Raw genomic sequence first — 21,334 nt, forward strand, 5'->3', positions numbered from 1 at the left:
GTAATTTTAATTTCTTTTTTTTAAATTATACCCTCAAATGAATAGCATATGCATTAGTCTCAATTTACTATTTCTTCACTTTACTTTTATAACAATTAAATTAATGAGGATAATTTATTAAAATCATTATTCTAATTTATCAAAAGCGTGTCAAACTTATCTGCTTAATAATTTATAGTAATTTATCTTGTACAATACTATCCTGAATTAAATAATATCATTGCTATATGCTACAAAAGATTTATACATAAAAGCGAAAAATTAAAAATAAGAGATTTAACTAATCAGATTCCAATTTATTACAAAATGAATAAAATAAAAAATTTATGAATATTCTTATTTATTGATTGAATAAGATTGAGCAATAGGCAAAACATATTTTTAAATGAGATGGGAGATCTTGATAACTCATAAACTAAGCTGGCAAAATATTATCATTTTGTAAATTCCATATGTCCCTTATTACAATTGCAACTCACTCTTTTGCATCCATCTTTTGAATGCAAGTCCTCTGAGTTATTTAGCATTTATGGGCAATCCATCACACTTTTTTGCAATATTATTGGAGATTGCTTCTAGATTTGGGCATTTGTTGGCTTGACAATCTTTACTTATGAATGCATGCTTTGAGAATAAAGACCTAACAATTATCATCTGAAAGCATCTCTACTTTATGAATGGGCAATGTGTGTGCATCTCTGCTTTCAATTTTTCCGTTAATCAAAGGAGTTGCTAATTCATCCCAATCATTATAATTTTCAATTCAAAGGTTGTCCAACACTTACTAAATTATTTTATCCATCAAGTTTTTATTTAATTAACCTCGAAAGAATTCTAGATTATTGCTTTTAGAACATCATGAAGTGATAGATTCAAGAAGGAATTTAGTTACTCTTCAAATATTAAAATCCTTCGACACACAAATCCAAAAATTCATATCAAAATTTTCTTGTACTTCTTTAAAATTGTAAAGAAGTTGGGAATTTCTAACATTATTGGAACAATTTTATTAAGAATCATTCATGAATCTTTCTTGTGTAATTTTTTTTTAACCTCTATCTTTTATAGCTCTGTCATGAGTAACTAAACTCTATTTGTTAGGGATGAGTGTAACAAGATGAAACCCTTATTTTTCTGATTTGATTTCTAGCTATATGAATGAGTTTATTGAATTATTTTTCTCATCTCTGTGCTTAATGTTTTTTTATTGCTTAATCAACATTAAAATTTTCTACGATTCGTATTTTGAAACAGAAGTGGACTTTACGAATGCTTGAGATGAGAAATTCATGAATTTGTAGTCTAGGGATAGATACAAGTCTTGAAACCAATTAAATTAGTTGCAGAGTCAATAATTTAAAAAATAATTCATGTATGGTAATGCTTAATTCTAATCTTAAATCTACTAAGGAATTAGGGGTTACTTTGGAATTAAAGGTTCTGTCAGTAAGACATTAGGGCAAGAATAATAAAGAGAATTCGTTAATAATTCAATAAAGGAATTCAGTAACTAGGATCAAATTAGACACCAATGTTGGATTCAAAGTGAAAGTCATCCCTGACATTTTTCTGATTATAAAAGATCAATTTTATTATTGTTGTTAATTTCAAATATTATTTCAATCAATTCGGAAACTTTTTGTTCAATTTCAGTAATTAAATGTAATTCGATAGTAAAACGCAATCCTTGAGTTCGACACTCGGTACTACCGTTTTAATTATTACTTGCAACGATTCAGTACACTTGCTGAAACGCTATCAAGTTTTTAACACCACTGTCGAGGATTGCCATATCACTATTGAATTTAATATATTTACTTAAATGAAAATTTTTACTCTACAATAAATTTTTTGAAAAAAAAAATTACTTTTATTTTCTATTTTTATTTGTTGAGCTTGCTAATGTCATGTTTAGTGGTTTGTCTCTTCTTTGTTGGAGATAACTATTCGCTATAGAGCATGAAAGATTATAATGATGATATTCTACTACAATTATATGAAGAGTGTGACACTTATCTTATATCGGGTATTTGTCGCATGATTGAGGAGAAAATCTTGAGAGATACATTTTTAAAATATCACCCTCAGATCCCTCCTATGCAGCCTCTTAGGTGTGACTTTTGCGGAGAAGCACATAAGAATAGAAATTGTTCTGATGACCTTGCTGAACTAGTATAAGATGAAGATTTTTTTGTCAAAGATGCAGAAAACGACGAGTGTTACATTAAAAAAAATCAAATGGGAACAAATTCTACCTCCTAAAATTCTATCCAAAGAGTCAGATGACAAAGATTTTCACGTTACGGACATTTTGGTTGAATTCATGAAGAATAACATGGTTTCAATTGAAAGATTTGAAAATCAATGTGAAAGGTTATTTGAGCAAGTGGTTAAGTTTGAGAAGATGGAGGAGAAGTTGAAGATTGAAGATAATTTTATTGTTGTGGTAGAAGATGATAAGCAAGAGGAAAAAACGAACGAGGAAAAGAAAAAAGAAGAGATTGATAAAGTTCGAGATTCAATCTATGCTTTGTTCATCAATGTCCAATTGAGAAGGACATGAAAGCAACATCTTTTATTTCTTAAGTTCATGAAATTTCTACCAAACTAAAAGAAAAAGAAGGATGATGTATTCTTCCTATCATATATGCCACCTTGACAATAGTTGAGACGTCAAGCTAATGACTTTAAAGAAACACTTTGTGGGAGGCAACCCACAGGTAGAGGTAACTTTTATTTTTTGCAATATTATTTTTGTTACTTGAATTTGTTTATTTCTAATTGGGTGTAAACGTGCACTATGATGAAGAATTATTAACAACTTGCATTTGGAAATTATGACATAGATTACAGAATGTCAGACATGTGTGACAGCCAACACACACCACAAAATTAGTGCAAAAACAAACAACTGTAAATGTCATTTCCTACCGTTTTTTCAATTTTAAATATAAATGTTTAATTTATTTTAACCATTTATTAATTATGTAATCAAGAACCAACATAGGGTTGGATGAAAATGTTCTCTTTATTATGATCAAATAAGATTCGAATTTGGATTAACAAAATTTTCATATAACCAATAAAATCTTTTCTCTTTTATATATTATGACTAACTAAGATTCGAATTTCGATTAACAAAATTTTCATATAACCAATAAAATCTTTTCTCTTTTATATATTATGACTAACTAAGATTTGAATTTTGATCAACAAAATTTTCATATAACTAACAAAATCTTTTTTCTTTTATATATTATGACTAAGTAAGATTCGAATTCCGATTAATAAAATTTTTATATCACCAACAAAATCTTTTTCCCTTTTATATATTATGACAAAATAAGATTCGAATTCCGATTAACAATTTTTTTATATAATCAACAAAATCTTTTTCCCTTTTATATATTATGACCAAGTAAGATTCGAATTTCGATTAACAAAATTTTCGTATAGTCAACAAAATCTTTTTCCCTTTTATATATTATGACCAAGTAAGATTCAAATTCCGATTAACAAAACTCTCATATAATCAACAAAATCATTTTCCCTTTTATATATTATGACCAAGTAAGATTGGAATTCCGATTAACAAAATTTTCATATAATCAATTAAACCATTTTCCCTTTTAAATTTAATGTTATTGTTTATCATCAACAACAAAAATACTAATAATCGACAAAATCCTTAATAAATTTCACATAATATATTTATTTGTATATTTTCTCTTGTCTATTTTTTCATTCATAGCATGTGTCTCACACTAGTTGATATATATTTATACATTGATTCCGTTATGAAAACTAAATCTAAAATTCGATTTCTGTTATTTTAATAAAAGAAGATCCAAACATATTCAATAATAGATCCAAACATATTTAATAATATTTAATTTTGTATTGTTTTTTTTCTAAATAGGTTTGTATTTTTTTTGGATTGATTTGAATGTGAATACTCATAATACTAGTACCACTATCTATTACTGCTACAATTATTATATTGAAATTTAAGTAGTAAAAATAATTCTTATCCAAAAAGATAGTTCTATTTTATTTTATTTTTATTTTTTATCCTCAAAATGGACAAAAAATTATATTTATCAAAATGCCACATACAGTCTCCATTTATACATATTATATTATTATAAGATAAGATAAAGATAATTTAATATATAACTAAAATTAATTTTTCTCTATATTCATTTAATATACTCCCCTAAAAAAAATCTTGTTTTAGTTAAAAATTGAGATCTAAAAGTATTTGATTCTTAAATTAACTTTTGTTTCTTAAAAGAAAAATGAAATGTTGAATATGGAAAAACGTTAATGGACAGAATATGACCGCGTTTTCATCATGTGTCAATCCAGATCATCAACAACAATGTCCTCTACTGTTGTCTCTCCTACAAATATATCCTTTGTTTGATTAATCTGACGGCTATTAAATTAGATGAAATTTATTATTAAAAAAAACTACTTCCCAATAGTTTTTAAGCAAGCTTTTATTTATTTAATAAACCGTCCTTTTGATTCCTAAATTGTAAATGTGGATAAATTTGAAATCTTAAGAGGTTGTTTACTTTCTCCATTTTTAGAAAATATTTTCACTAAAAATCTACTATCCATTTAAAAAAAAGTAAACATTAATAAAATTATAGTATTGGTTTAGTTAGTCATTGAATCATTAATAGGGAATATGAAAATAATTGTCATAGTTTTTAATTTTAAACTGTATTTTAGTACTACAATAGTTACGTAACTACCATTTATAATTTTTTAAGCAATATTAACTATCCTCTAATTAATTCAGAAAAAAGGGAAATATTAAGAGTAAAAAAAGTGAAAATAAGAAGAAAAAAAACATAGGAATAGAGGATGACTCTTTGATTTGTACCAAATGCACTACTAATAAAACTCTTTTAGTTAAAAAAAATTATTTCAAAAAGCATTATATTGTATTTTATTTAAAAAAAACAAAAAAAATATTTTATTTCAATTTTTTTTTTTAAATAGGGGATCACTTTTTGACCAACCTTTCATAATTTGAGACAATTCATCATTCTTTTCAAAATTTAATTTGTATTAAATAGCACCACTCAAAAAAACTCATCTAATTAAAAAAAATGTTTTATTTCAAAAAGCATTATATTGTATTTTATTTAAAAAAATAAAAAAAATATTTTATTTAAAAAAAATATTAATAGAGGATGACTATTTGATTAACCTTTCATTATTTGACAACCATCATTCTTATTCTGTTTCTTCAAAATTTGATTCGTACTATATAGCACCACTAAAAAACAACTCATCTAATTCAAAAATATAAATTATTTCAAAAAACATTGTATTTTTTTTAAAGTACATTATTTCAAAAGTATTATAACTCAAAAAATATTCTATTGTATAGAACCATTACAAACATTAAGAGTATTTGTTTGTACAAAGAAATAAATATTTTATTTATAAAATAAAAACTCCATTTATCTTCTTGAATAAGAATTAAATAATATTACAAATATGAAAAATATTACATATTTGTCACTAATAAATATTTAAATAAAAAAAAACAAGACAAAAATTTCTCTTTGGTACATACAAGAACACAAAATAAATATTTATCACTAATAAATCGTTCTTAACTGAAATTTGTTAACCACTTAAATTCAATCACTTGATTATTTAAACACTTTTTTTATTTCACACTTATACTTGAAGTAGCAATGTCAATCACAAGAAAATGGGTGTTTGAATTGTGACCCTTTTAAAATTTTGATTCATGTGCTTAATTTAAATTAACTCAAGATCAATCTTGGTTAAAACAAAATGTCTAGAATGTTCTAGATATGTTAGAAGTAAATAAAAAAAAAATAGTTTATAATGAAGTGTTATTTGTGTGTGCAAATAATTAAAGATAAAGGATATAAATATCACACACACAAAAATATGCTGGTTCACCCAACTTGGCCTAGTTCAGTCATCATAATTGTGAGATTTTCACTATGTGCTTCAGAACCAGAATGTTCTCCTTCACACCTTTTATCTTGATCAATTACAATTTTCATCTTTCAACTTAGAAATGATTTTTACAATCACCTTTCAGCCTTGAAAGGATTTTTACAAACCCCCTCATTCTAACATAAAAGATAGACTTACAAATGATGTGTATGATAAAAGTGTTTGGGATCTTGAAACTTCTCAACATTTGTTTGAGATGAATAAAAATAAACTAAGTAAATGATGATCCAAAGATATAGTGAATAAAGTTGGAGTTTGCTTGAAGAGTTTTTGACTTGTTATTACTTGAACAAGTGTTGGTAGATTTGTAAATTGAACTTTTGCCTTCATCTTCCAATTGTTCTTCAATTTATAGATGATAAAAGACTGAGTATTCAGTTTAAAATGAATATAGTCATTGGACACATTTCCCAAGTGTTAGATCTATTTTAAAGTAATTAAACATGTGTTTATATTGTTGTCCAGAACGTTCTTGACAAACGAAGAACGTTCTTGCTTTTGGTTTTGATGGAAAATGTGAATGAGTGAGTGAATGAGCTGTGAAGCGTCAGTTTGGTACTGCTTTCAATCAGAATTATGCAAAGCTTTTATGTAAAATATTGTAAGTACAATGTACTTGTGTCCTTGCTCATAACTCATCAATTTAGAGATCAATCTTGAGGCTGTTTTTCTCCTTTGAGCATTCAGCTTGAGTTCTGGGTTTCACCATTGATTTGAGCAGTCTCGGTACTCTTTAAATTATGATTTGAAATGTGGAAAGTTATATGTTTTAATTCTGCCTTTAAAAGAGAATAACCATAATGTTCTTTTATAAAATCAAACATTCTTCGTTTATGTTTTGTATGAGTGCTGGATTTTGACAGTTGTTATGTATCATGCTTTTCTACTCTGCACGCGTGTTGCTTTTTGCAGAGATGCAGTGTTGGTATTTTTGTCCCTATTGTACTTTTTAATCATAAATTTGGGGATTGATCTTGTTGTTTGTTCTTCACGTTTTACTTTGACTTTGTTGATCCTCTTTGAACGAATATGTCCAAAACGATCTTGTGTACATTATTAAATTCCCCTATAATGAATACCGATGATTTGTAGTGTAGATATATGTACTTTCTTAGCTCAGATTAATCTTAAATTACAACATATTTTGTTCTTTGTAAACCAAAACGTTCTTAGATTAAAGTTGTGAAAATTAGAATGATCTTCGTTTCTGTTTTAAGTGATTTGTTAAATTTTGAACTTCTGATACCATAATATTCGTCTCTGCACCCACAATTTGAAAAGGTATTCGTCAGTTGTGGATGTCAATCTTAATCCTTGTACTTTTACCATTTGGTACTTAAGTACTTATACACCATTACATGCATTATCTATTAGAATTTTTATGGAGTTTCGACAATTCGACTTATATAAGTACATTAAGTCTTTAAATTAATACCTAATGAGTTTTTTATCATTTAAAAATTATAATAACTAAATATTATTTACCAAACATGTCAACAAAATAAATTTAATTTGTTTTTATGAATTTTATTATTGATAATAGTAAATATTTAATATTTTTTACAATAAAATATAAAAAATTAGTATAATGTTTATAAATAATGAAATAATTTTTTTTTATGAAATGATCTTTCTAAAAATATAAAAGTCGACAAATAGCTATTCGATTGATAAAAATTATTGTTAATTTATTGGTTTAGGAAACAATGTATTGAAACCCTTTAATTTATGAATATACCGTTTTACGAGAATGGGTATTGAGTGAGTGAATAGGCAAATTGGTACTTATATATATATGTAAACTTTTGGCGTTAGATATTTTAATGTGACATTATTATAGAATATGTGGCTTCGATGTTGACTCCACATCAATGTCATTTTCGCGGGGACACATTCGTCGATGAAATTTTGTGATCTCTTAGACAAATTTGTGAGTAACTGTGTATGAACTTATTATAAACAAATTATTTCATAAAAGATTTGAATTTGGTAGTAAAATTAGTTCACGTTATGATTACATTAAAATGAGATCAAAATAGAGAATCAAATATTCAATTAACATGTCACATCATAGTCTCTAGCGATAAAAGTTTAAATATGAACAATTTCAATAATATATTTATCAATTCACAAATTTAAAGATTAATTTAACTAACGTTTACTTTTGTAATAGTTGTTGTAATCTCAAGGTTCAATATTATTTCAATTATGATTTGAGTTGGAATGTTTAGCATTTAACTCACATGAAGGAATGTGCACTTCACTTTAATTGAGACTTTTTGAAAAATTGTTGATTAGTAAGAAACAACGGCAACATTAGTATAACTAGATGTTGACCAGCACATTGTGAGGGTGGATTCTATGTAATATTAATTTAGATGAATTTTGATGAAATAAATACAGTTTTAAATAATTTTTTAAAATTTTAGATAGTCGATTACATTAGTCGTTTTTAATTTGTCAATTTAGTCTTCCATAATTGTTTTTAGACACTAATGTTATTGAATCTTTTCAAAATCAATATCCATATTATTTTCATATTTTATTAGTTTCGACAATTATATTTACAACTTTTGAAGTTAAAGTGGTGATTCTTTCATGTTAAAGAGGTTGATTGTGGCAAAACAAATTGTCATATATATATATATATAGGGACGTGACCAATATAAAACTGAAACAAATATTTAACTAAAGGGGAATAGTGAGCCGATGAAAAATTAAGGAAGATAATTATGTTATGTAAGAAGAAGTTAACGGATTCAATTATTGAAATGTGATGTTATGAAACTATATGGTCATACGAAGAAGAATGCAATACAAAAATATTGAATTGTAGTTAAGTGAAGAAAATAGGTAGTACATGCTCAAAAAAACAAAAAGGTGGTAGAAATGTAGATAAAAGAATGCAAAGAGAAGGTAGTATGTATAGATGATCTGTCAGCACAAGAACATTAGGACCTGATTTAATTTATTATAATATAAATAGATAGATCCTCACAAAAGCTGAAAATTTGATGATTGTTTTCAAGAAAAGTCTTTGAACATGTCACACAAATATATTTTATTGATACTGTCATAACTGATAATAGTTGCACTTGATTACAAAAGATAAAGTCATCATAGCTGAATAATAACATACTAACACAAGAAAGAAACCACTTCAACACTACAATTAAAGTGGAAAGTTTATGTGTTTCAATGATCTAAACTAAAAACTTTCTCTTATTTTTTTCACCATCTAATTAAGAGTTGAGTGAAGCCACTTTAAGTTTTGGTATTTCTTTATTCGTTTCATGATGTGCTTCACAATCACTATTTGACTCATCAGAAAACTGAAATGAACTAGAGCCACTTGAATAGATGCTTTTAAATGGAGGAGATGGTGGCTGTCTCACAATCATATGCCTCATTTGAGTAATAATGTTGTTGATTTCTGTAGATTCTGAATTGAGGATTTGTAACTCACCTTCCTCCTCAAAGGGTCCTTGTATTTCATCTTCATTTTCATCAAACTCTGATTCACTATAAGATGAATCTGACCTTGCAGGGGAGTAATCTCCTGTTACAAGGTCACATGTGTTGCCTTCTGAAATGTCAGTCAAAGCATTAACAACCTGTTGTCATAAAAACAAAAGTTACATTTCAAAATATGATCATAATTTGTTGCTCATTAATATCATATGTAAGAAAAAGATGATATATGTCTTTGTACTATTAGTAGTTTCTTTGCTTTAAGGAGGGTTCAATGTGTTAGGTATGTCTCATAGTTTACTCATAAGTGGCAGGTCGTTTGAGCGACACGAGAGTCTCATGCAGTACGGTTTATGTGTGATCTTGTAAATTGAACTGTAGTATTTAAATATAAGTTTGTAAACTAGAACCTTAAGCTTAAATATTACTATAAGGAATCTACAGTCAGATATGTATGCATAATTGCCCGAACTTTGTGATCAAATATTGTGTGTTTTTTGTTTGTATTTATTAGATCTGTTTCTTTTGAATTGAAGGTTATGTTCTAACATATGGTTCCACAGTGGACTGATACTTAAAAGTTACCTCTATACTCTAATGACGGTCAATGACGGTTCTCAAAAGAAGAAGCCGATGGTACCCCTTGTCTTTATGGCTAAGACCTTGACGTGACTTCGCCAGTGTTTGTTCGACTTAAGCAAGAAAAAGTGAATATGAGTTGATTTTTGAGACACACATTTGTTTTCTTTTGTTTTTATCGAACCAGCGAGTCACTGCCGTAATCATGAGGATGAGGAGGACCGCAAATTTCAACTTTATAATGACAATGTATGTTGTGGTTGTAGTTACAGGCGATTTTCAAGTATCAGTAGTCCACTATAAACCACCTATCAAAGTAGTCCATCAAAGAATTTGCGTTGCTTAAAACTAGTTGTGCTATTTGTTTTCATAAACAACAAGGAAAGCTACTAAGTATTTCAAAAGGTAGGATCCAATAATGAAAGCTTACCGCAACCATACTCAGTCTTTTCTTAGGGTCCCTGCTTAGACATTTCTCAGCTAGCCGTACCATCCAAAATAACTGATGATAATCATGAGTATCAATGATCCTTTCATCAATTAGATCAGGATAGTTTCTCTCTCTTAAAAGTGGCCTTGCCTGTGTAACAAAAAAAATTGAATACAAAATAAGAGAATAATGTCGCAATAGAATTTATGTTATTGACACTGACACAATAATAATTTAAGAAAATAGAAGAGATCGAATATAACTACATGAGTCGGTGTCAAACACCGACACATGTTGGACACCAAATACGCTTTTAATCAGACGCGTGTCGCTATGTAAAAGATATTGACACCAAGATAGAGAACTATTGTATAAAACATCATTTGAAGAACAATAATATATTGAGGAGCTAGTATAATGGTATTTAGATTGTATGTTACCCATCCCACAAGGCTTCTTCCTCCAAGTCTTTTGTCTGTAGTTCTCATTCCAGTTATAAGCTGTAGTAGAACCACTCCAAAAGAATATACATCTGTTCTACTTGAAACTTTGCCATATTCTGCATATTCTGGTGCCAAATACCCCCATGTACCAACAACTTCTGTTGAGTGTGTCAAATCTTTGTTGTGAGTTCTTGCTAGTCCAAAATCTCCTATCTAATAAACTCATCATCATGAAAGAAAAGTATTAGTCTTGACAAAGTTCAACTATTTTTTGTTTGGATGTTTTTATTCTAATAGTAAGTTTGATGTAAAAGGTAGTGTAAATTTTCAACTTAACCAAACACACAATTAGTAGTATGTATATATTCAAAAGTTGATGTATTACCAATGGTTGATGATCATGTGTTACAAGGATATTGTTTGGTCTGACATCTCTGTGTACTATGTTATTTTTGTGTAAGTATAGTAAGCCTCTGGCAGCTCCAATAGCTACTTTGATCCTATCTTCCCAAGTTAGAGGTGATCTAGAGTGTTCTGCATCAATGAATCTTGTAGAAGTTAGTCTCGCATATTCTTTGTTTAAGGAAAATTATGAATCATGATTGCATACAGTCCTGCAGTCGGGTGCCTAGAAAAGCCCCGACTGCAGGACTGCATGCAATCTGAATCAGCAAATTATATAGGTGGACCACTTTGATAGGTGATCCATTGTGGGCCCACACTTGAAATTTGTTTGAAACTTAAACAACAAAGGACATTGCTTCCGAAAGTAGAAGCTCACAGGCCTTCTCGTCCTCATGACTAAGATGGTGATGACTTGATCGGTTAAGGCTCGACAAAAAAAAAAGAAAAACGAAGATATGTTCGATAAAACTCAACTCGAATTTGTTTTTCCTTGTTTTTGTTTAACCGACACTAATCAGGTTACTGTCTCAGCATGAGGTAGAGGATCCCGAGCTTCTATTCTGAGAGGCGTCGTTGATTAAACCCTTGTTTGCTTACCTGATAGATGTTGATCAAGTGATCCATTGCATACATATTCATAAACAAGAAGCCTATTATTTCCTTCAGAACATGAACCTATTAGCATAACCACATTCTCATGTCTTGCTTTTCTAAGTACATTCACTTCAGACTTAAATTCCTTCTCCCCTTGGAAGCTAGCACTCTTATGTTGCTTAACAGCAATTGTCATTCCATTCAATTGTCCTTTGTAAACAGATCCAAATCCACCTTCTGACAAAAAGTTCTTAGCAGAAAATCCTTGTGTAGCAGTGTAAAGTTCTATATAACTGAAGTCTCTTTTTGATCCAATTTTCAGTCTTCTGTTATTGCACACAGAACAAACTGGATTTGTAAAGTCATCCTCCACCAAATGATACGCTTCATTGTCGATTAGTATCGCCTTTTGATTTAGTTCTGTTCGGCTTGTTTCTTGATTTTCAGAAATATCAAATAGTGAACCTTGTTTTTCTTGTTCTATATTTGGAAAAAACTCTCCAACTTGGTATTTTTGAAGGACATATTGTGAACTTCCAATGACAGAAGAAGATGCATCAGTACTCCATGGACTTGAAACTCCGGTTGACGCGGAAAGATCAACATTAGATGAAGATTTGGACACTGCTTGATGAATCATTGGTCATAATCAGAAGTTAATACTTAAACATTCAAATGCAAAGATATATTTTAAGTAGTTCCAAACAGCTTTAAAGCAATGGAGATTTTATAGGTTTTTTAGGCCATATGATGATATTTTTCACATTGTTAGTTAGTGAACATACCAAAAGGATTCGTGAAAAGTATTAGCTCAAAAAGTTTTGCAACCCAACAATGATAAACTTTTACATTTACATTGGTTTTTTTATTTGCAAAGTTCTTGTTTAAAAATCATGAATCTTTTTTTTTATAGACAAATATTAGATGTTAGTATCAGGGTTTTCCATGTTCGAACTTCATGTCTTATCCAGGGATTTATATAAAGGTTTGACCAGAATTGAGGCTGCACCGGCCACATTTGACCAAAATTGTTCGCACTATCAAGCATTGCTATGCGACCACAACCATTTCCGCTACTGCTATTTAAAACCCTAGTCTTATCATCTTTTGATTAGTGATGTTTAATTGTTTCATGAGTTCCAAAATGTATAATTGTTATTGCAGTTCATCTTAGTACTATAAGGTTTTTTTTTTGTCATTCTTTTCAATTTGTTGATAGCTTGTAACACAAGAAATTGGAAAACACATGACATAAAAAATACTTACTATGAAGAGAAACTCCATCATCTGAACTTCCTGGTATCATTTCTGAATAACTTATATTTTCTTGCTTTTCAGCAAATTTTGTAGCTGCTGATTTTGGATCTTTCAACTTTTCAATGGAGTTGTCACTTGTTATCCTATACATACCACAAGGGATCCTGTCCATGAAATTCTTCATGTTTCTGTGGATCTGTCTGCAGATAAAAAAAGACTAATACCTTTAGCACAATCTATGCCGATTTATAAAGTACTTCATTTAGAATGAAATATAAGTAAAGATGGTATTAGAAAAATCGATTTATCTGGTTCAAAATTTAGATCAGATACATCAAATTTTCATATACAATTTTTAGTTATATTTCATTATGAATGAGTACATCGTTATCATATTCGATTTAATTTTCTTGGTATATTTGCATAATAGTTATAAAAAAATGAAATAAACTTTTATACTAAGGAAAAAATATTTGGAAATCAGAAACTGACCTATCAAGTATCAAACTTGTAGGCTGAAATTTTCTTGCAGCCTCAGAAATGACTTGTGAAGCTGGTCCAACAAGCACTTCTAGTTGGAATTCAATCTGAACATAAATTATTATTAAATTGCACAAATTATGGATAACCAAATTATTTTTAATATGAACATAAATGTTATTTTAGCATATTTTTTTTAGTTAATTTTTTGCCTTAATTGCAGTTTTAGTCCCTCTATTATTACCAATTCACGGAAATGATCATCCTATTTTAAAAGTCGACAGTTTTGATCCCTCCCTCAGATTTTTGAACTAAAAAATGCAGAATTGACATATTTTTAATGACAGAACATACAATTTTATGTATATAACCATCTAGATGTATTAATTACTCATATGTTATTAATTAAATTAAAAATATGAAAAGATTTCGAAGTTGAAAACTAAGTTTTTACTGCATTTTATTCCAATTTCATGGGTGCTAATAATTTTACATTATCGTATCATATGTCATGTTATTTAAAACATCTCACATCGTCTTTTTTAGTTAAAAAATCAGAAGGAGGAAACAGTTAAAACTATCGACTTTTAAAATAAAGAGACCAATTTCATGAATCAATAAAAATAGAGGGACTAAAATTGCAATTAAGCCAAATTTTTTTAATCACTAATTTGCATTGATTAATTTTAAAATTATCATTTCTAGATTGTCTAATAATGTCATGGAAATTTTCTTGCAGCCTCATAAATGACTTGTGAAGCTGGTCCAACAAGCACTTCTAGTTGGAATTCAATCTGAACATAAATTATTATTAAATTGCACAAATTATGGATAACCAAATTATTTTTAATTTGAACATAAATGTTATTTTAGCATTTTTTCTTTTAGTTAACATTTTTGCTTAATTGCAGTTTTAGTCCCTCTATTATTATCAATTCATGGAAATGGTCTTTTTATTTTAAAAGTCGGTTGTTTTGATCCCTCCCTCAGATTTTTGAACTAAAAAATGCAGAATTGACATATTTTTAATGACGAGACATACAATTCTATGATATATAGCTATCTAGATGTATTAATTATTCATATGTTATTAATTAAATTAAAAATATGAAAAAAATTCGAAGTTGAAAACTGAGTTTTTACTGCATTTTATTCCAATTTCATGGATGCTGATCATTTTACATTATCGTATCATCATGTTATTTAAAGCATCTCGCATCTTCTTTTTTAGTTAAAAAATCAGAAGGAGGATTAATGTGGAAATGGATTAATGTGCTAACCTCATTCATTTGACAGTAATCAGAGAGCTTGTTGATATATCGATTCATATGATAATCATTCTTTCTCTTGGTATAGTTTTCTTCAATGATTTTCTTGTTTGATGAAACAAAATAAGTTGAATCAACTGAGACCATATAACCCACTAAAAAAATGAAAAAAAAAATTGTTAGTTAATTCTACCTATTGAAATCCCTAAGTTAAATTAAATTGCTTATTTAATTTATTGTTTTCATTTTCTCTTTTCACTTTTTGTGTTCAATTTTAATTGCAAAAGTGTCACCTTATCTTTATTATTTTGATTTTAAGTTTTGTGTAAATAGTGAAAATAACTTTTTATTTTGTTAGAATATATATTTTTTGTTAGTCCTATTATAAATTTTACATCGTAGTCTGCAACTACAATTACATATGTAATATAAAGGTTTTAGAAGTCTCCACAATGACATTACAATCATAATTATAGTTACAATATAAATATTTGTAGTGTAATTGCAACTACAATATAGAACCGTTATTTCTAAAACAAACTTTGAAAATAAAAAGGCAATGTGATAAATATTTTAAAAATTGAACTGAAAATACTTCTATGTAATAGTTTAATTGGTTCAATCAATTAAAAATAGTTGAAACGATCAAAAAATAAATAAATAATTAAAAAAATCTAAAGAAAAGTAAGAAAAAAAATCAACAATAAAAAACCGATTCAATTAATTGTGGTTCAACAGTTTCTATTCTGGTTCAATAAGACTATGTCATGATCGAAATTGAATCAACCTGATCTCAGATCAATCAGTTGAACTGTCAGTTCGGTACAATTTTTGGTACACTAAACGTGACAATTTTGTAATCAAAACTAAAAACAGAAATCATTTCATAAAATCACACAGTCCATGTGTAGACAAAGAAAACAAAAGTAAATGAATTCTTACAACTTTTTCTTCCAAAGAAAGAAAACATACTAGGACTGCTAAACCAATTAAGAATGGCAACAATTATAAGCTGATCTCCAGCTTTAACAGATAACTTTTTGAGGGCCTTTTCTATAGCCTTTAAACCAACATCTCTTGATGCATCTTGGATCACCACTACTTTTTGTGTTTCTTTACTCATTCTCTTCAACTTTCCAAAAAAAAACTTAATTCTTCTCCAAAGACAAAAATTGTATGAAGAGATTTTATTTGAAGCTATTCAAAAAAATTAAAAAAATTAAATGCATATATTTTGTTTTTTAATAGTTTGTACCAAGAATTATTATAATTATGCAACTTAAAATGACCTTATAACTATGAATAAAAGCTAAAATCTAGCAAAAATCAAATGCTAGTATACAAGGAAAATTTAATATCTTTGGACAAAGCATAACCAAGAGAAGAAAAAGAAATTAAAGGAAAACTAAATAAAAGAAAATGTTTATATATTTAATTCTCTATCAAAACATAAATGATGGAGGATGTTGAGATCAAACACAACAATATTTATAAAAAGATACTCCATATTTAATATTTCTCTAGCATGCAAACTTTATATGCTTATAAATAAAGGAAGTTGTAAGAAAAACTAAAAGGAAAAGGGTAGTGATAAATCCATCAGAGCACAAGAGAGGGTTATTAGCAATGGCATATTCGTATATGCTTGAAAGGGCCCTCAAATTTTCTCCAATTAATGAGAAGCAAGGTCAATTTATTGGCCAATAATCTTGTGAATTGGTGAATATTATATTGTTTCTATTTTCCTTCTAGTTTTATTCATTGAATACACTTTTGTCGCCATATAGGTGGAGAGACAGAAAGAATTTAGGGAATATGGCGGTGAAATCTATAAGCTTTAATATATATATATATAGACGAATATTAATAGTTAGTGTATACGTTAGGGGATGTTCAATTCAACGAGGGTGATAAATTGATACATTTACACTTTTAATTACATAGAATTCAACGAGGGGATGTTCAACAGCATTTTCAACGAGGGGATGATAAATTGATAAATTGATACGTTAGGGGATGATAAATTCAACGAGGGGATGTTCAACAGCATTTTCAACAACATAAATATTTGATTACATAGAATTCATTTTAATTTATAGAACCATATCTCCAATGGAACAATCTATCGCAAATGACTTAAGTAAGCTCTATATTGCCACATCACTTGAAAATAACTCATTCATAATTTTAAGAACCTATGATGGATCCCACATATTGTTAAAAATGAGTTGCTTTAAGAAGCAAGAGTTGCTTCAAGAAGCAATCTGTAACACCCCGTTTTTCAAAACGAGGGTATATTTTTTTTTTTAAAAGTAATTAAACTAAAACAGAGGAATAGATAAAGAAATGCATTTGGATAAATAATTGAGTCATTATAATTTACAAGCAGCGGAAAGGTTTCTCCAATTATAAATCCAAAACATTTACATAACCATAAATGGTACATGGAACCCATTCACATAAGAAGTCGAACTTACAATGATAGTATAAATACAGTTTTCCCAAACTAAAAATACTCCAATCCAAACAGAAGGACACCTAGTCCCTATACATCATCCTAATCTGATCATCCTACCAAAAAGCTATACACCCTGAGTATCTCCACGCGCCCCGTGAGATCCTCCTAACGTGACTGCAGTCAAACGTTCCCATCTCCATTCTCGTCCGTAGGGTACGAACCGGTAAGACCGTCCTGACTCTCATCTGAGGGCAAAGCCCAGATTTCCACAATAATTGTAAAGGGTCACCAACCAGAAAATAACAGTTAACACATAGCAATTAAGTTTTTAAATGCTCAAAACAACTTTTCAACTAAGCATGCACCTTAACAGGATTTTCCATATGCTAAAAGTTCATATAATGCTTGCCAATTAACAATGAACTCGAAATGAAGTTCTCCAACCATCAAGTAATACATAACTGACCAAAGCATTGATAAATCAATTGAGCAATCGATTATCTAACTCAAAATGAGGACTTTTGCTGAGCCAATCGATTGCCAAATCGATTTGGTCAGTTCTGCTGAGTTTTTGCATGACCAAATCGATTTCTAAGTCGATTTTGTCAGTTCTGATGAGTCCCTGTGTTGCCAAATCGATTTCCAAATCGATTTCGGCAGTTTTGCTGAGTTCCTGCCTCTCTGCCAATCGATTTCCAAATCGATTTCTTAAAAGATTTTGAAAGATATATTTATACAATCGATTGGCAAATCGATTAGGTCAAAATGGTGAACTTCCTGCAACTCATCCAATCGATTGGGAAATCGATTTCCCTGATCGTTTTTCCAAAATTTCATGCATTAACTCAAGTCATTCCTAATCAAGTTCACAACCTAACACTTAGCAATTCCTACACGATTACCACGGCAATTGGGATCTCGATAACCATCATACTTACACACAACAATCAACACATAACACTTAGCATTTTCAACGCAATTACCACAACGACTCAAATTCAAATCACTTAATCATAAAACTCAAATCAACCACGACTCGCGTGCCAAGCACCCTAATGCAATGCGTATATGCCAAAATACATGGACTCAGAATTCCAAACCAAAACCCTCCTCGAAGGGCCGTAAATCATAATCGTACCGCCTATCGCAGGCCAAAGTACCAATTACCGAGGTGCCACCTATCACGGGTCAGCACGATTTACTAAAATGCGTAAATCATAAACGTACCACCTATCACGGGTCAGTACAGTTTACCGAGGTGTCACCTATCACGGGTCAACACGATTTACTAAAAGAAAAAGCGGAAATCGTAAATGTACCACCTATCACGGGTCAGTACAGTTACCATGGTGTCACCTATCACGGGTCAACACGATTTACTAAAAGAAAAAGCGGAAATCGTAAATGTACCACCTATCACGGGTCAGTACAGTTACCATGGTGTCACCTATCACGGGTCAACACGATTTACTAAAAGAAAAAGCGGGAATCGTAAATGTACCACCTATCACGGGTCAGTACAGTTACCATGGTGTCACCTATCACGGGTCAACACGATTTACTAAAAGAAAAAGCGGGAATCGTAAACGTACCGCCTATCACAGACCAGTACTGTTTACCGAGGTGCCACCTATCACGGGTCAGCACAATCCACCAAAAATGTAAATCGTAAATGTACCACCTATCACGGGTCAGTACAGTTACCATGGTGTCACCTATCACGGGTCAACACGATTTACTAAAATATAAATCGCAAACGTACAACCTATCACGGGTCCGTACAATTTACCAAGGTGCCACCTATCACGGGTCAGCACAATTCACCAAAAATATAAATCGTAAATGTACCACCTATCACGGGTCAGTACAGTTACCATGGTGTCACCTATCACGGGTCAACACGATTTACTAAAATATAAATCGCAAACGTACAACCTATCACGGGTCCGTACAATTTACCAAGGTGCCACCTATCACGGGTCAGCACAATTCACCAAAAATATAAATCGTAAATGTACCACCTATCACGGGTCAGTACAGTTTACCGAGGTGTCACCTATCACGGGTCAACACGATTTACTAAAAGAAAAAGCGGGAATCGTAAATGTACCACCTATCACGGGTCAGTACAGTTTACCGAGGTGTCACCTATCACGGGTCAACACGATTTACTAAAAGAAAAAGCGGGAATCGTAAATGTACCACCTATCACGGGTCAGTACAGTTTACCGAGGTGTCACCTATCACGGGTCAACACGATTTACTAAAATATAAATCGCAAACGTACAACCTATCACGGGTCCGTACAGTTTACCAAGGTGTCACCTATCACGGGTCGACACAATTTACCAAATGAAATGCATGAGCATACACAGACTCCATTCACAACAATCGTTAAGCAAATGCAGATATTAAAAGATTCCCCATTTTTAATACCCATTTAACTTAAACGACTTTCAAACAACATTAATTAAATAAGTCATTAAGAGATTCCCCGTTCTTAATACCGATTTAACTTAATGATTTTCAAAACAAAACGTTAAGCAAACAGTCATATTAAGAGATTCCCCATTCTTAATACTCATTTACCGAAACGACTTTCAAACAACATTAATTAAATAAGTCATTAAGAGATTCCCCGTTCTTAATACCGATTTAACGGATCTTGAAGAAACGGAGGGGTTTGTGTTTGGATCTCAAAAACCGTTTTTCTTCGTTTTCGAATCAAAGAGGAAAAGTGGAGTTGCGAAAACCTTGATCTAACTCTCCCCCAACCTTGGGTTACTAGTTTTGAAGAAAAGAAAGCGACGAAAATGAAAATGGAAGAAAAGAGAGAAATTTGGCCGCGGGAGAGGAAGAAGACGATGGATTTTCAATTTTCCTTCCTTTCTTTTTCTTTCCTTTCTTTTTCCTTTCTTCCTTTTTCCTTCCTTCCTTTTATACTATTTTCTTTTCCTTTTCCTTCCTTCTAGTTTTCCTTTCTTTTTCCCTCCAACCAAACATATATAGATATAATAAATATAACTTAACAAATATCTCAAAATCTAGATATTTGTTAAATTACCGTTTCACCCGAAACACATTAAATTCTCCGTAAAGGATTCAACGCAATTAAATTCAATTTATTTATCGACGAGAAATTTTAATTGGCATCAAAATATCTTTTTGATTATAAAACTCCAAAATATTATTAACTTTGGCTTAAAAGCCTCCGAGCCAAAATCCAAAATACACCAAAAATACATAAATGATACTTTAAAATTACGGGTCTTACACAATCTTCCCCACATTTTACCCAATCTATGATGTGTTGCCATATACCGAAACTTTTGTAGGGCAAGTTGTCAACACATCAATCTTCTCCAATGGTAGAACTTGTAAAAATTGTATTTTTCGAATATAATGACTCTCTAAAAATTATCATTGAAGATGCTATAAGAGACTTTTATTTATATAGTGTTTAACATCAACTTTTTCTTTCAATGTAAGATTTTTACTCACACTTGATATAACAACACTTTTCCCTTCAACTATGGGTCACTCACTCCATTCATTTTAGTATGCTCCCTCTCACACATAAACTTTTTCATCCAAGTACACTTGCACATGGCACCACATCAACAAGACACGTCATCTAACCATTATTCTTAAGAAGACTTTCAATTCAAGGAGTTACTCACGTTAAATTAACCATCGGTTATGAAATCTTTGCTACGTCATGAGGGATTTGAGGATCTTCATATTGTACTAAAAATAACCACACAAGTGGATTGAATATCACATCTTCACCCAAAATCTTAAGACAACGAGTATATGAATTCTTTCATTTTTTTTATTAAATGTGAGACTCTTACTCACACTTGATTTATAAAAGAGGAATGAAAATATATTTAATTACTACCTCTCTTCCTAATTATATATAAGTTTTCTTTTA

At 30.0% G+C, this 21,334-nt stretch overlaps 1 protein-coding gene across 1 annotated transcript; it reads right to left on the bottom strand.

Moving 5' to 3' along the window:
* Positions 1-9,057: 9,057 nt before the first annotated feature.
* On the bottom strand, positions 9,058-16,591 carry LOC101499576 (uncharacterized). The gene is made up of 9 exons (XM_073369312.1): positions 15,885-16,591; positions 14,955-15,097; positions 13,687-13,781; positions 13,204-13,394; positions 11,941-12,561; positions 11,324-11,472; positions 10,936-11,151; positions 10,496-10,645; positions 9,058-9,629 (listed from the first exon to the last, which is right to left on the bottom strand). Exons 1-9 carry the CDS (start codon positions 16,063-16,065, stop codon positions 9,258-9,260), a joined length of 2,118 nt encoding a protein of 705 aa, XP_073225413.1. The 5' UTR covers positions 16,066-16,591; the 3' UTR covers positions 9,058-9,257.
* Between the last annotated feature and the right edge of the window lie 4,743 nt (positions 16,592-21,334).

This window comes from Cicer arietinum, chromosome 5 (assembly GCF_000331145.2).
Source record: "Cicer arietinum cultivar CDC Frontier isolate Library 1 chromosome 5, Cicar.CDCFrontier_v2.0, whole genome shotgun sequence".
In the NCBI taxonomy this organism is placed as follows: domain Eukaryota; kingdom Viridiplantae; phylum Streptophyta; class Magnoliopsida; order Fabales; family Fabaceae; genus Cicer; species Cicer arietinum.